This window comes from Schistocerca piceifrons, chromosome 3 (genome assembly GCF_021461385.2).
Source record: "Schistocerca piceifrons isolate TAMUIC-IGC-003096 chromosome 3, iqSchPice1.1, whole genome shotgun sequence".
In the NCBI taxonomy this organism is placed as follows: Eukaryota; Metazoa; Arthropoda; class Insecta; order Orthoptera; family Acrididae; genus Schistocerca; species Schistocerca piceifrons.
Genome location: NC_060140.1, coordinates 45,366,892 through 45,383,868, shown reverse-complemented (window position 1 = coordinate 45,383,868; position 16,977 = coordinate 45,366,892). Strand labels below are relative to the sequence as shown.

Genomic DNA, 16,977 nt, shown 5'->3' with positions numbered 1-16,977 from the left:
CTGTGCAAGGTTAAGCAAACGTCTGCAGTATGCAGATGATTTGGCTTTCCATCCATGCTTGTCACATATCTGGCAGAGTCGTGAATTTCTATGTATCCTGTGTTGACATGACAAATATTAAGGGGTAGTAACGTGCATTTTTAAAGCTATACAAATTCACCCCAAGGGTGACTATGGGAGTGGAAGTTGCCTGAGTATTGGGAACTTTGGATAAAATATCAACCTGTGTGATTGATGAATCTTTGGAATGTCAGAAGTCTACCCCTACTGTAAACAGAATTTTAAAGAATTTTGTTGAAGGAGGCACTATCAGCAGAATGCCTGGCTCAAGATACTGAGCACACAGCAGGATAACACATAGCTTGCCTGCAAGAGCCAACTAATCCCTCCCCTAGATACGAAGCAGTTGTAGTGAGTGACCAACTTCCCAGTTCCAATGATGCAGTTAGTTGAGGGCCAAGGAAAGCTGTATTGCACGCACAATGATCCACTATGAAACAGGAACTCAGTGAGGAAATGTTACACTGGCTGGGAGCCACAGAGCTACATCTGAATGCAATGTGGAAAAATGTATTTTTTCACAGATAAGTTGTCTTACCACGACCAAACAGTAGTTTAGCAGCCGCGAGGGTCCAGACATAATGGCAAATAAGTGGTGACAACAGGCAGTACTAGCCGTTCGTCGGTTCCCCCGCCGGGGGCGTCGGTTCCCCCGCCGGGGGCGTCGGTTCCCCCGCCGGGGGCGTCGGTTCCCCCGCCGGGGGCGTCGGTTCCCCCGCCGGGGGCGTCGGTTCCCCCGCCGGGGGCGTCGGTTCCCCCGCCGGGGGCGTCGGTTCCCCCGCCGGGGGCGTCGGTTCCCCCGCCGGGGGCGTCGGTTCCCCCGCCGGGGGCGTCGGTTCCCCCGCCGGGGGCGTCGGTTCCCCCGCCGGGGGCGTCGGTTCCCCCGCCGGGGGCGTCGGTTCCCCCGCCGGGGGCGTCGGTTCCCCCGCCGGGGGCGTCGGTTCCCCCGCCGGGGGCGTCGGTTCCCCCGCCGGGGGCGTCGGTTCCCCCGCCGGGGGCGTCGGTTCCCCCGCCGGGGGCGTCGGTTCCCCCGCCGGGGGCGTCGGTTCCCCCGCCGGGGGCGTCGGTTCCCCCGCCGGGGGCGTCGGTTCCCCCGCCGGGGGCGTCGGTTCCCCCGCCGGGGGCGTCGGTTCCCCCGCCGGGGGCGTCGGTTCCCCCGCCGGGGGCGTCGGTTCCCCCGCCGGGGGCGTCGGTTCCCCCGCCGGGGGCGTCGGTTCCCCCGCCGGGGGCGTCGGTTCCCCCGCCGGGGGCGTCGGTTCCCCCGCCGGGGGCGTCGGTTCCCCCGCCGGGGGCGTCGGTTCCCCCGCCGGGGGCGTCGGTTCCCTGTGAGAGGAGCAGGAATGCTTCCTCAGTAGCAGGCCGTATGTCCACATTTTGAAGAAAGTGGTGCTGCATTTAGTGTGAATGCTATATTGTGGAGGGGAATTCATGCTACAGGAGGAATATTCACTTGTGTACAGGCCTGCTCATTCAACTGCAACTGTCCAAGATAGACATTAATGTAATGGACTGGCTGTGAGAGACTGCTCGCTTGAACACAATGGAAATTATGTGTGTGTAAGTAGCACGAACACAGAGAACTGGCTGTGAAACACACCATTTATAGCTGATGCTCTTTTGGACTGCTTTTTTTGAAGCCTCGGTGGGGTTTTTTCTTCTGACAAATGGGTCCAATGCCTCACAGATTCAGTGTTAGGGTGCATGACTTTTCTGCTGTGCAGTGTTCTGCCAGTGAGAGCCAGCACAAAATCTCTTGGTAACGGAAAAATATCAAAGATGAGAGAAGGAAATTTGAGCTAGTTCTAGTTGGCATTATCCTTGTACCTGAAATAAATTTATTTTAATTTAATATTTTGAGTATTACATTCTCTTTACTTGCTATCTGCCAACATACATGAAATGAATAAATCAAGAGTGCCCCTTTTTAGCGCTATTTTTTGTTATGTCAAATTCATCTCTCTCCCACTCTATTGCCACCTGTCAGACTGGGCCAAAAATGTGCAAAATACATCTTCTCTCTCTCTCTCTCTCTCTCTCTCTCTCTCCCTCTCTCTCTCCCTCTCTCTCTCCCTCTCTCTCTCCCTCTCTCTCTCCCTCTCTCTCTCCCTCTCTCTCTCCCTCTCCCTCTCCCTCTCCCTCTCTCTCTCTCTCTCTCTCTCTCTCTCTCTCTCTCTCTCTCTCTCTCTCTCTCTCTCTCTCTCTCTCTCTCTCTCTCTCTCACACACACACACACACACACACACACACACACACACACACACACACACACACACACACACACAGGCAAATTACAAATTGGAAAGTCTCTCATGACAAAATAAGAAAACTGGGCAGTAGGATAATTTGTAGTTTCTAAATGGTGTTTATATATAGAAATTGGTCTGTATGCTGCATTTATTTGATGGAGTACATGTGTTTCCTCATGCTGTATGTAGAATAAGAAACAATATGACATTTAATTTCTGTTGGACAAAACGTGTTTATTTCTTGTCTGAATCCTGGGCTACAGCAATGAACTTTGTCCACACATTGTTCTTCCTTCATGTAATGGAGGAAAACTGCAACTGTGGACACTGCATCATGTAATTTCCCCATGCATCCTCCACAGCCTGACTAAACACAGCTTTGTTAGAGGCCATCTGATCTCGACTGTCGGTCATTTGTCCCAATCAGTGCTACCTAACAATAGCAAGACCGTGCACTCAATTTGCTTACTAAATCACAATCTGTCTCTCATCACTGCACCCTTCAGTAAGAGTGATAGATTTGGTGAGTGGGAAGTAACTATACTGCCACTCATCTCAGACATTTCATACTTGCAGAACTGCAGTGCGAAAGGAGGGAGGTAGGGTGGGTGGGAGGGAGGTAGGGGGGAAGTCAGTATGGAACTGATGTAGCAGAAAATCAGTTTGTAAAGTAAGCACCACTTGGTGTTAGGCTCATACTCACCCAGTTTATGGACTGCAGTTGTTCTTGTTGTTGTTATTGTCAGTCCGAATGGGGTTTGATGCAGTTCTCCACTCTGGTCTACCTTGTGCAAGCATTCTTGGCTCTCTGTAACCATTATTAAATTCATTATCATGTGTTTAAATCTGGTAGGAGGCATACAGTAATGATTGTAACACAGTACCACATGGTATGACTTCAGTGCAGTCACCACCAGCAACTTCTGTGCAAATGACTGGTCAGAGAATTCTGTACTGCCTTCACAGAGTGAATAAAAGTACTTGTTTCTCATGAGGTACTGCAGTGCTGGAAGTTAAGCCACATCCTGTTAGCAACTGACACAAGCTGAGTGGACCAAAATCCATTTAGTTCACTTTCAGAGGACTAATTCCAGACCACTGCTGTAGCCCCTCAATGAGCTATGGACATTTGTGGACATGTTTAGTCGGATGTTTTTACCTATTTTTCCACTTTTTGTTTCCATTTTAATTTCTTGTATTTCATTTGTTTTGACTGCCTTTGGGACCCTAGTTGTTGGGCTGCCCCAGTCCAATTATGCTCTTACTCAAGTCACTACTTGACAAAAAATTCTTATTTGCAGTTTCCTCTTTATTGGATGTGTTCACATTAGTCACATTGTGTTGCTGCTGACATAATATCAGCTTCCATCCCTGTTAGCCATGACCACAGAGATATGCATGGCCAAAATACAAAGTTGCTTCAAAATTGTCCACAGCAACTGCTCTAACAGCTTCCCAACTAAATGTTCGAATATACCAAAATGGGATAATGATGCATTGCCTGTAGTTCTGTCAAACTGTGCTCTTACAGATTACTTTAAAGACTTCAGTTTTGAAATTTCCTTTCCCCTCCAAGTGATGTAGGACTTGCCTTATGCATGTCAAGGAATCCAAATTTACACTGCAGTTGGATTTTGTGTAAATGTTACATTAGTTTCTTGTAAAAGTTGTAACAGCAGTCCCTGACAGGAATGCCTGATGTTAAGTCATCAGTACTGAGTACCACACTTGTTGATGATAGTTTTGTTGGTTAAGCTGTGTATCCAAATTGGCATATAGTTCCTTTAGTTGCTGGATATAAAATTTTCCAATTGTTTAAACTCCCACACCTTTATGCTGGTTCTTCATGCTGACATTGTTGCTCTCTGCAGTGTTACTATGAACATGTGCTAGGCTGTTACAGTATTTGTGATTTATGATGCCATATATCATTGCTACCAATGTCACATAGTACACTTCAAGACACCTACACTATCTTCTTTGTAAATTATATATACTTTTCTGCATATCACCTTAACACTGTCCACAGTATGAAGTGGCTTCCACTAGTCATTCACTATGAAACACACAAGTCTCACTTGTTCTGTGTGTACAGGTACAAATCAGTGAGGCTGATACACTGATGCCAGTTGCCACTGATGCATTTTTACAGGAGAATGCCATCAATAGCGATTTGGATGCCTACAGTGCTATATTTCAATCACATTGCAGTCTGCTGTAGCAGTGTGAACAACAAGAGCTATTCAGTGTAGTTTGGGGGCTAACTTAGCATGTGCTAATCAACACAAAATACATAGAAAATAACTATCCAAACCCTAACCAACAATGTACCTTGAACAAACTGCTTGCATCTGTAAGAAGCTCCCTAACAGGGTAGTGTGACTCAAGTGAAATGAAAACTTATGTGCTGGCTACGCATGTTAAGTATCTGTGGGCATACCCTCGACACATTAAACCTCCTTACCTCTGGGGCAGCTATTAGCATGTTGGAATCCAAAATATGAACTTTGATGAAGAATTACTCTAACACAACAACACTCTGGAACAGGTTAGTACACTCCTAAATAGACAAAGCTCATAAAATCATAATGTATTGTTGAGGCCAGTGTCCTCCAGTTTTGTAGGTATGCAGTCATTACAGTACTTGCAGATGGTTTAAAGTGTTTCGATCAGGATTCTTGGTATTCATGTGGTCTTTATGGCTTCCTATCAACATCACACTACTAATACAAAAGAAAGTGAGTCACATAGTTGTAAGCTGCCACAACTCTGCTACACTACATGGCATGTCATTTGCGACGTGTGCTACGTGAACTGCTGTGGCTCAACACTTTGGGATCTGCTGGTTCTCAGTAACTTGAAATCCAATGGAGACACTATCAGAATTGTACATGACATAATTTCTCTATCTCCTAACTGTGACAGTCTGTAATTTTATAATGGTCTGTTATTCCTTTCCCCTTTCATGAGGGGTGTTCATTCCAGCAAACTAAGCTGTACCATTATTTCGGTCACTGGCAGTGTCCTTACACCAGCCTCCAAACACCAATGTTGCCTTGCTTTTTGTGGGCACCTTTGTCCTTCTCTGTGACAGTGGCTGTATATGGCAGCTGTAATGAATTCAGACAATTAAAATTAAAATATTTTGTGGTTCTTCACTTGGATCATTATGCAGTTTTCATCAATCTCACTTTTATAAAATTCCACATGTATGTACTTGCCACAGCAACTGATTCCTAATCTCCATCACTATTTTAATTTAGCAACTTCTTGACATTAAAATGAGCATGTGCAGTGAGAAGACAACCACTGCCACATATCAAGATGTTTGATTTACACTCAAATTCTGTTGATGTAAAGTTATTCACCTTCTTAATATTTTTGCAGATGCCGCAGAAGTTGAGGATGGAGGAGCTGTTGGCAGGTGAGATATTTGCTTTCTTCAGTAGCTTAATTACACATTAAAGTTACGACTTTAATATTTTATTATGTGGTACTTTATTTTTCATCTTTTTCTTTGACATTAATATTCCATTGGTGGTGTGCTAAATAATTTTTGTGAAACAGTTTTTAAAAACTCTATACTATAACTTAACACTGGATGTTAATTATGTCATACATAATTCATACTGAAAATTTGCGGTGTTATGGTAACTACGAAAGATTGGTTACAAATGTGCAGTTGCATTGAAAATGTGTACTGTGGTAGATTGTGAGGGAAATGTGGTCAAAGAGAAAAAAGACAAATTTTTAAGTACCAAATTGACATTTAGAAATTTGTCATTGTAATGTTAAGCAAACATTACAAATAGGCACACTACGATAAGTAGTAATGAATTTTGCCACCTGACTGATGTGTGAAATAGCCTGACCCATCTGGGTGCCACAGTTACTCTCAATCCCCCGCCTGCCAAGAGTGTTATTGACTACACGGTGACTACATGCTACTGAGTACAAGGTGGCTGACTTGTTGGTGGCTTCACAACTTGTGTTCTGCATTCTCGAGACCCATCTCATACTCCTCTCGCCCCCTCTACTCCCATACCAGCTTCACTAATTTGAAAATTTTGGAGTTCCCCTTAACTTAAGTTTCACAATTCTTCCCTCAGTACTAGCCACCCCTACACTGCCCTTTCCCATGCCTAGCTCTGTACCTGTACCTGTACCTGTACCTGTACCTGTACCTGTACCTGTACCTGTACCTGTACCTCCTATGTTACAGCCTCTGCCACCCCATCCCCTCTATGACATTTGCATTAAATCTGTCCACCACAACTCCTCACGCAGTTGGCCTGCAGGTTTATGACAATTTATCTGGTTGGCAGAGAGACAGAACGCAACAATGTTATTCCAGGCTTAGCCTTTTACTGCTTATTTCCAGATTAACCCTTTAATGGCCAATCGAACGTCTTAGGCTGATGCATAACACTGTAGTGTTTCCTACAAGTTAAAAAAACTCAGACTATACATACTGGAGACTTAAATCATCATAAATAATATAATTTGTTTCGCTGTTCACTTCAGTCTGTTGGGATAACCTTCTGGATCCACAACTGTAGAAATCATGTGGTTTTGTACCAAAGAGCCATGTTCAAAGTGTATTTTCACCCCAAAGGAAGTATGTCAAGATCATTGAACAGAGAGCAGAGAAGATGAAATCTGAGGGTGCAAGATCAGATGAAAAGGGTGGGTGCAAAATGACTTCTCAACCCAGTTGTTCTATAGTGTTTGTTACCAGTCTTGCAGAATGCTGGTGACTGTTACTGTGGAATAGCACCACTTCACACAGTCTTCCTGGATGTTTTTCTGGGACTATATCTGCAAGATGTCTGTTGTTGACAATAAATACCAACAGGAAAGTTACACCTCATGCAAGCAACTCATAGTACACCACATGGTCACCTACATCTACATCTACATGATTACTCTGCAATTCACATTTAAGTCCTTGGCAAAGGGTTCATCCAACCACAATCATACTATCTCTCTACCATTCCACTCCTGAACAGCGCATGGCAAAAACGAACACCTAAATCTTTCTATTGGAGCTCTGATTTCTCTTATTTTATTTTGATGATCATTCCTACCTATGTAGATTGGTCTCAACAAAATATTTTCGCTTTCAGAAGAGAAAGTTGGTGATTGAAAATTCATAAATAGATCTCACCACAATGAAAAACGTCTTTGTTTTAATGACTTCCATCCCAACTCGCATATCATATCTGCTATACTCTCTCCCCTATTACGTGATAATACAAAACGAGCTGCCCTTTTTTGCACCCTTTTGATGTCCTCCATCAATCCCACCTGGTAAGGCTCCCACACCCCGCAGCAATATTCTAACACCGGACCTCTGCAAAATATCCATAACATTATCTTGTGTGGATGCTCAATGATTTATTGTTGAACCTTCTCCTTTGTATTCAAATGCTGCACAGTGACGGAATGGTCATACTTCATCACATTTTCTGGTTCTTGAGTGCAATGATGTGCATCATCGTGGATTAGTGCATCCAGATGATCTTCATCAAATGCTGAAGGTCTTTCTGAAAATGGAGGGTCAATAATGTCAAAACAATCATCCTTTAAATTAGAAAATCTTTCCTTGCCATGCTCTGTCCCATGGCATTATCCCCATACATGGTGAAAACGTTACCATTGAAACCACATATTCATAAACTCCACTGTTCTCATTTTGCCGACTTAGCCATTTTAAATTAAAATGTAGCAGTGCTTTGTGTCAACATAATATTCATAGAATGACAATTTACCTAAAAGAATGTGTCCACATTAAGTGAGAACAAGGTGATGTACTTCGTAAAAGTGGTGGAAAAGACAACTGTATCCTTTGATCCCTAGGCATATGAACTTGTCTTAGATCACATGTAATGCCCCCAACAACACAAAACACAATGATGGGAAAGGCTGACTTAAAGCATACATTGTGTGCTCACTCTTACATTATTGGTATCGGCTGCATAAGTAACAATAACACAGTGCACAGTGTTCACTTAAGACATCTCTCTGTTTTTGCTCCCAACATTTAATGTTCTAATGATGTACCAACATCATAATGCATTGATGGTGGGTGGTTTAAATAAAAAATATGTACAAATGAAATGAGCTTCGTGACAAGGCTGAAGATATATCGGTACATAGGACACTGCATAGAACTGTATGGAACATTGTAGATGTAACTGTAGATGTGCTCCAAGGAAGTGTGTGGGGCCCTTGATATTGATGTTTTATATTAATGACATCACAGACATTCTTCTTCTTTTTGTTTTTCTGTTTGGGGTATCTAATGACCACATACTAATTTCAATGCTTCCTCCTTTGTTCTTCTTCCAGGTTTCCTTCGTCTTCACTATCTATCCTTTTTTCTTCCTCAGACCATTCTGACCCTGTCTTCCTCTTCTTCTTCCTGCCTTGGAATGCTTCCATTTGCAACACTTTCTTCTTGAAATCCTATCATTCTGCTGGGTCTTTTTCTTGTATTTCTTTCCAAATCTTTCCTAACTACTTGAATCTGTCCTGTTGTTGACATCTTGTCCCAAAGATGCTTAACAATCTGTTTGGTTAACCTGTTGCTGTTCACTCTGTATAAATGTCCTAAAAATAATAGTCAGCTCTTCTGCAGCATTTCAATTGTTTTTCCTATGCTGCAATATACTTCATTACTTCTTAATATTCATACTCATGGATTTCCTAGCAGCCTGAGTATTTTTCAAATGATTCTTAATTCTAGGATTTGAAGTTTGTATAACTCATAATTCAACATTAAACATTCACTTGCATAGAGACATTCTGGTTTTACTACTGTGCTGTAGTGCTGTATTTTCAAATTTTTAGACACACACTTCTTGTTGTAAATGTTCATGTTTATATCATATGCTTTCTCCATTTTACATACTATTTTGTCTACAGCAAATATTTTTGAAGCCATTGCCTTGAATCTTTCCTCCCAAATATTTAAATTTATAAACCCTCTTTACCAGTTCATTACCTGTTACTAGGATTTCTGGGTCATTTTTTTATGTTTGCCCTAAAAAAATTTTTCTACAAAAACTTTTAAAGCTGCTTTGTTAGGTATTCCTTCTAAGAGGTTGATTTGTATTTCTGAATTTGTTATATTTTTATAAAGAATGGCATAATCATTTGCAAATACTAGACACTGAATTTCAGTATCTCTTTTTCCTGAAGTCTCCAGTCTCATTGTGATAGCTTATGTTCTTTGCCTTTTGTTTCAATTATCTTACTATTTCCTCTAAGATGCAGTTGAGGTGGCGTGGAAACATGTTGTCACCCTGCATTTCACGTGTTATTTTGAGTGCCTTAGGTGTTTCACACCATAACTTTATTTATGCTTCAGTGTGTGGGTGTTTCACGAATAAGGTTTGCTAGTTTAGTGTAATGCCAAGTTCTCGAGTCACTTTACCCACTGTTTACCTGTCAATCAAATGCTTTTCTAAAACCTGTAAATGTTAAAACTATGTCTTAAAATTCGTATGGACTAAAAGTTAAAATTCTGTTCTGAGCCAGATTTGATCTTTCTAAATCCACTCTGATATTCTCCCAAATGGCTGTCAAGTGTTACTTCTACCTTGTTTAGTAATATTGTTAAAAATATAACACAGCCCACTGGCAACAGATATATACCTGTGCAATTATTTAGGTAATGCCTATGACTTTTTTGTGCACAGGATGGATAGGAGCGACTTTCCAGTCTTCTGGAATCTTTTCAGTTTCCCATATTTCTTCAGACATAATCTGAAGGTTAGTTGTCATTACTGCTTGACACCAGTTATGGTTGAGATGATTTTATTTCTTCTCCACTGGCTTTGTTGTTTTTCAGGGTTTTTGTTTGTTTGTTTGTTTGTTTGTTTGCTGTAGGTGGTAGATCTGCCTCCATGTTTTCATCAAATATCTGGAAATTCTAGCTAACATTTCAGTTATCTACAGTTCAAGAATTGATCAAAGTACTTTCTTAGTAATTTACATGTGTGGTTATTGCTTAGACCTATTTTACCATTTTCGTCTCTGATGTAAATACATTGGAGCATGATAGCCCTTTTTGAATAAAACCATGACTGTATGTATGAGAGCATTTTTTCTGCTGTAGTACACAGTGATTCTTTTTTATCACTAATTATGATACTCGTGTCATCTGCAAATAGTAGAATTTTGGCTGGGCTGTCTGGAGCCTGTATGTCATTGATATAAACTAGAAATAACAATGGGCCCAGAATGCTGCCCTGAGAAACAACTATTTAAATTTGTTTTGGTTCAGATATGGGTTTAAAATTGTGAAGATTCTTGGATGACCTCAGCTCAACAACTTGTGACCTGTTTTGCAGATAGGATTCAAACCAATTTTTAACGGTACCCCTGATGCATATTGCTTCAAGTTTCCCTAGTAATATTACATTGTTCACAGTATTGAAGGCTTTGGCTAAATCTAGATTAATTCCAACAACCTGTATATTTGATTCAAAATTTCTTACTATTTCTGTGCAATATGGCTGTTTCTGTACTGTGCCATGTTGACTGTTATTTATTAGTTTATGTTTTTCTAGATATTTTGTAACCCTGATTTTCATAAATTCCTCAAGTATTTTGGAGAAGTATGGGAGGAGAGATATAGGTTGGTAATTTTCTATTTTATGTCTGTCACCCTTTTTGTGTAGAGGTATCACTATAGAGATTTTTAGTTTATCCGGAAATATCTCTTCACTAAGGGACAAGTTTGCTATGTGCACTATAGGTTCGACAACACGTGGAGCAATTTTTTAATTATTGATACAGGTGCATCATCCAAACCAGAGGACAATTTGGATTTCAAGCATTTAATGACTTTTAGAACTTAATGCTCATCTGATGGGATTGCCATCATGCTGGTATTTACCATTGGAGACATCACTGTTAATTGTTGCTTATAGTAAGGGGAATATTAACAAAATAATTGTTTACATTGTTTGCCATGGCCTTTTTTCTATGGGGATATTTTCATTATTTTTAAGATGGATTTCCTGTTCTTTAGTTTGACCCAAATTTTTTTTCTTTTTTTTTTTTTTTTTTACCTCATCATTCTGGACTTGATACTAGCCTGCCTTATTAATCTATCATTACTTTATAATTTTGCTTTTGATATTACTTTGCGGTAAGTCTGTTTGTATGTTCTCACATACTCAACAAACTGCTGATCATGACATGTTTTTAACTTTAAACTTAGTAATATCATGGTTTCACTTGATGTTTTAATTCCGGATGTACTCCAGGTCCCTTTGGATCCAGATGATCTGTAACTCAAAAGCTTTTTTGGGAAGCACATTTCAAAGTATGCCATAAAAGTGGAAGCAAATGTATTGTAAGCATCATTTGTGTTTGTTTATGCCAAGACCTCTGGCCAAACTGCATTTTTAACATTATTTTTGAACTGATAACAATTTTCAGTAGAGAAAAATCGTTTGTACTCCTTTTTATTTTCCCCTCCTTTGGAGTTGCAGTGAGATTAAAGGTTAGTGCATTATGATCTGATAATCCTATATTCACATTTGTAACTGCAACGTCATGTGTGACCACATTTGAGAAGATGTTATTTATTAGGCTTTCACTGGAATCTGTTGTTCTAGTGGGAGCTGATACGTGGGGAAACAAGTTGAAGCTTTTAGTATGTCTAAAAACTTGTATTTTACTGAACTCTGGACCAATAGATTAATATTAAAGTCACCACAAAGAATTATGGCAGAGTTCTCATTTGAGAAAAATGTCGAGCATTTCTTCCAAATTCTTAAGAGAGACTTCAGTATCTCCAGATGGTGATCTGCAAATTGCTGCAACAATTACTTTCTTTTCTATGATTAATGGTTTAGCCTCATATCTTAACTTCAGTTTAAGCTTGGGATTTAGATAAATGCATACACCACCACCTTTGACATTTTGCCTATAGTACTGACTGGCAAGTTTATAATATGTGTGACCAAAAGGACTTAAACTATATCTGTACATTGTATAAGGCTCAGTCACAACTTCTGTGCATGTCTATGACAGGTTGTGTGGGCAGCCTATCAAGTTAGGCTGTGGTCTCCTGATCTCACATTTTGTGCTCGCTTACTCAGTTGTGCAGGACTCTGACACTTGTCTCACTCCTCTGTCAACACAGCTTCCCTTTCATGTTGTTTGTCTCCTAACACTTTAGTCAGGTGTCATGTGGTGTAACTATTTAATACAATGATCTATTATATTCTGTACCTTATCTTCTATACTTCTTCTCAAACTCTGTTTACTTTAAAATTCAAAATTGATGCCTTTGACACATCACATTTATATAAATAACTTACTATGTCACTTTTGACTTAACAAATTATTTTTTCCCTTCATCATCACACTCGTGAACTACACTAAAAGATCACCTTCATTCAGTATAAAAGAGACACTCACAATAATTTGGAAGGTTCCTCTTCTGTGTCTCACAACATACATCAGTTGTAGAAATAACTCCTTCGGCAGCCTATTGCTTTACAGGACAGTGTGGTGACCCCACAGAATACTTATTTTAACACATGTAGTTTGGCACCCAAAGCTGCTGCGATAGCTGTACAGTGCTGAAGGTGCATATTGTCCCCTGATGTAAGTCACCACACACAAAATAGAAATCACACTAATGAACAATATCTGTACATTTATGTTTGACATGTTGTTTTCTATTGCTCTTTTCATAATGTGTACACAAAACTTCTTTCAAAATGGCATTCATTGATAAGAAGTCATTGATATGTGCATCTCTCCTCTGGAGTGGTACGTACAAGCACAGTCTGTGAACATGGTGCCCAGTGAATACAGTCCAAAGTTTTTTTAAAATTTTTTTCCTATATGCCATGAAGGTGGATTTCTTTTTGTAACTATGGCTTCAGAGATTGGTTATAGCCTCAGTACATCATTGTCCTTGATAAAATACGCAAATTTACCCTCAATTGCAGCCATAATTTAAGAGCATGTCACTAAAGTGAACATAAAGTACTTGAAAGATGTTTTCCTCTGTGTGTGTACAATAGTATCCAGTGCAGAACCACAGCGGCTGCAGACACCCGAGCCTGGAACCAGTAATGGGGCTGAGGACATACGTGCAGTGAAGTCACCTGGTGAGTAAGAGTAAATTTACACGTAATTGCAGCCTTAACTAAAGCAGTACATAAAGTACTTAAAAGACGTTTTACTCTCTGTGTGTACAATAGTAGGCAGTGCAGAACAACAGCAGCTACGGTCACCAGAGGCTGGACCCAGTACTGCAGGTGCAGCGAAGTCACCTGGTGAGTAAGAGTAAGAGCCCACTGTGGCAGGCTTACATTCCTGCTCTGTACACTAGAGAATCAAATGTATCTGGACACCTATTAGTGGACATTAAGATTTTGTGTTCTCCTTTATGAGGACTTGAACTCTTCTGGGGACACTTTGACATTTCGAAATATCTGTGGGTGGATGCCAGCCCATTCTTCCTTGACAGCTGATACCAGACAAGGTAGAAATATTGGACACAGGGTATGGAGTGAAAATGCCATTTATGACTAATCCCTAAGACGATCCATTGCTTTCAGGTTGGAACATCGGCAGGCAAGCCTTCTTCAGGAATGCCACTGGTTATAAGCCTTTGCCTAACAATGCTGATCCATGAGAGGTACAAGTGTTGAGCTGATCAAATCGGTCGTTGTCTGTGAACTGTTCCTCTGCTGTGTATAGTACACAATACTGTCAAATATGTACTTAACCTTCTGCATTTATCATATCCTGAAGTACAATAAGGGGAGAACAAGTTAAAGAGGAGAAATTGCACATTGTTACACTGCCTGCTCTGCACTGCATTGTTGGCAGTGGAGTTAATGGCGGATAATGTTCACTGAGTAGTAACTCTATCCAAATTCTTCCGTCAGACACCCACAGAGTATAGCACTGTTTGTCACTCCAAATCTCGTTTCCACTCATCCACTCAACAGCAGTCATGGGTTTTTATGCTACAGTCAGTGTGACTTTATGTTGAACAGAAATGTTGTTTCCAGAAGCTGCTCAGCCACTGTAACCAGTTTTTCTAACTCCCTGTACACAGCCATTTCCTTAGCGCGCTCCTAGCTGCACTACAAAACTGAAGAGTGACTGCAGCAGCTAACTGCAAGCTGGTTTTTACTATTTCCTACCACAATGATAGAAGCACTTGTCCATCAGCATACTGTGTGTGCCTGGACTTCATGTAGCATTGGTTGTTCCTTCACATTTTCACTTAACTGTCACATCGCTGACAGCTGACTTGGGCAAGTTTGGAAGGGCTGAAATTCATCCCTGTGTTAATTATTCAGGTGTAATGCAAAGAAAAGTCTATGCTCAGTGTACTCAGATCCCTGACTGATGAATTCTGCTTACAAAACAGTATTACCTGCCACTTCCTGTAATATATATGACGGCAGTATCTGTTGCCGAAAGAACAATTGCCATGGATAACCATGCAGCTTTGCTAGAAATGAAATGATGATTAAATGGATGGAGCGTCTGCCATGTAAGCAGGAGATCCCGGGTTCAAGTCCCGGTCGGGGCACACATTTTCAACATTTCCCCAATGAAGTAAATCACCGCCTGTTTGCAGCTAGGGTGTCCATTTAATTATCATTTCACTTCCTATAATAGTAGCTCCACCTCTCATTGAATTAAAATGCTCAGTTGCCCGTTACATAAGGGTGCCCAGGTATTTTGATTGGATAGTGGGTTTATAGTTCTTATGTATGTGATTTCTGCAACCCCTTACTCAGTCCACCATACACAATTGAATTAGAATCCAGAAATCACAATATATTTTATTATATTTATGTTTTTGAATATTGAGGACTTTGATTTGGGGCGAGTATTTACTGACTTACAGAAATACAAAGTTTACCTATATAGCTGTGGAAATATGTGTGCTGAGAATTACAGGGAGGGAAAAGGAAACAGAAAAATGGACAGGGAACAGGCAGGAGTAGGAGACGTAGTGGGGAGGTTGTGGAGATGAGTGACAAATGTAGTGATGGAGTGAGTGACAGATAGGATAAGACAATTACATGCTCCTATCCTAGAGAGGTGAGTGGGGGGAACATTGAGGTGACAGTCTGGTGAGAGGCATTGAGTGGATATCAGGCTACATGGACTACAAGCTGCAATGCCTGTAGCTTGAGACCAGAGTACCAGGAGAAGCCAGGGAAGAGGCTTAATCAAACAGTGGGACTCCAATGAATGAATGATGTGAGTAGAAGAAACTAAGGATGATTTGTATTTCAAAACTGAACATTTTTGTACAACCTATTAGGGTAATAACTTAAATGGAAATATTGGGGTGTGAATCTAGTTTATAAATGGTCATAGCTGATGCGTTCAGCACTACCATAAGTTATTTGATACTAACATTTTCAGGGGCTCCCTTAACCTTTCTGTGGTCAATCAGACATAAAGGTCCTGCCAAAATGTTTGTTTCAGAATCTGCACAACCATAGGAATGTCCCATTTCATTGTGTACTGTAATCTGTTGTTCAGTTTATGTACAATTAAAACCCAGAAGCTGACAGGTGATGCTAGAATGTGTTTTTTTCTTTGTTGGTACAGAAGTGAGTACAGTATGTTTTGTAGAAGGAGCTTCCTATCTTTGGCTTAATTGTGGATGGCAAAGACAGTGTAGATATTATTTATCTTTGTTACATTATTTGCTAGGTATATACTATTTGACATATATTTTCACTGATAACTCATTCTTGAAGAAAACTGATGTCTGTGTATTGTAACTAAAATTAATGCATATCTTTATTAATGAAAATCATATCAAAATCATGACTGTAGTTGGAAATCTACCACCACAAATGTACAGATACTGTTCTTTTGATGTACTGTTTTTCTTCTTTCTCATGAGATAGTGTACTGGAGACATTTGTTTTCTTTTCCTTATTTTGTCTTGAATGTCTCAATAGTTTCTTTGAATTAATTGTTTACAATTATTTATGGAGCTGTCTTTTGAATTACGGGGAGGGTGGTTATGAAGAATACAGTCAGCAGAAATAAGATTTCTATGATCTACTTTATAACATATGAAAGCTGATCATCTCTGAAATGAAGGTGCTGGGAGTGTATAGTAGAGTGAAAACAACTGAAGCATGTGGGATGAATGTGTCAATGCTTTTGGAGAGAATGGCTGATAATACAGTATCACTTCCTGTTCACTAGATTTGTCTCTGGTGCCAGTACCTTTGTTCATAAAATATTTCCCATCAAGACTTTCACTACAGTTTGATCCCAGACCAATCTGTTCGTCTTTCTGCCTCACCTCTCTACAGGGAGTCCAGCAGGGAGCTGCCTTGCCCCATCTGCCACCCACACTCGTGGTCATATGTCCCACGTAATGTGGATGATCCATGCACAAGGAGAGAGATGTGCTCAGGTAGCCATGAACATTAGAACATCATTGCAACACAGAAGGCACATGATAATGTTGGGCACGTGAAACAGCTTCCTAGTGCAAGCAACATAAAAATACTCCTGATATGCTGTAAGGTTGTCACTAATATGAGCTAAGCTGAGCACTGCAAGTTGCACTGATGATGTCCTAGATTCCAATGTTGCTGTGCTCAGAGGAAAAGTTTTGACTGTAACAGCAGCCAAAAGT

The 16,977-nt window shown here is 40.7% G+C and overlaps 1 protein-coding gene across 1 annotated transcript in view; it reads right to left on the bottom strand.

The window, feature by feature from the left end:
- Positions 1 to 11,394, bottom strand: part of LOC124788376 (extensin-like) — a 30,093-nt gene extending 18,699 nt beyond the window's left edge. The window contains exons 1-2 of the mRNA XM_047255642.1: positions 11,387 to 11,394; positions 677 to 1,383 (exon numbers count right to left, since the gene is read on the bottom strand). Of these exons, the coding sequence (XP_047111598.1) occupies positions 677 to 1,383; positions 11,387 to 11,394 (715 nt within the window). The remainder of the gene's footprint in view (positions 1 to 676; positions 1,384 to 11,386) is intronic.
- Between the last annotated feature and the right edge of the window lie 5,583 nt (positions 11,395 to 16,977).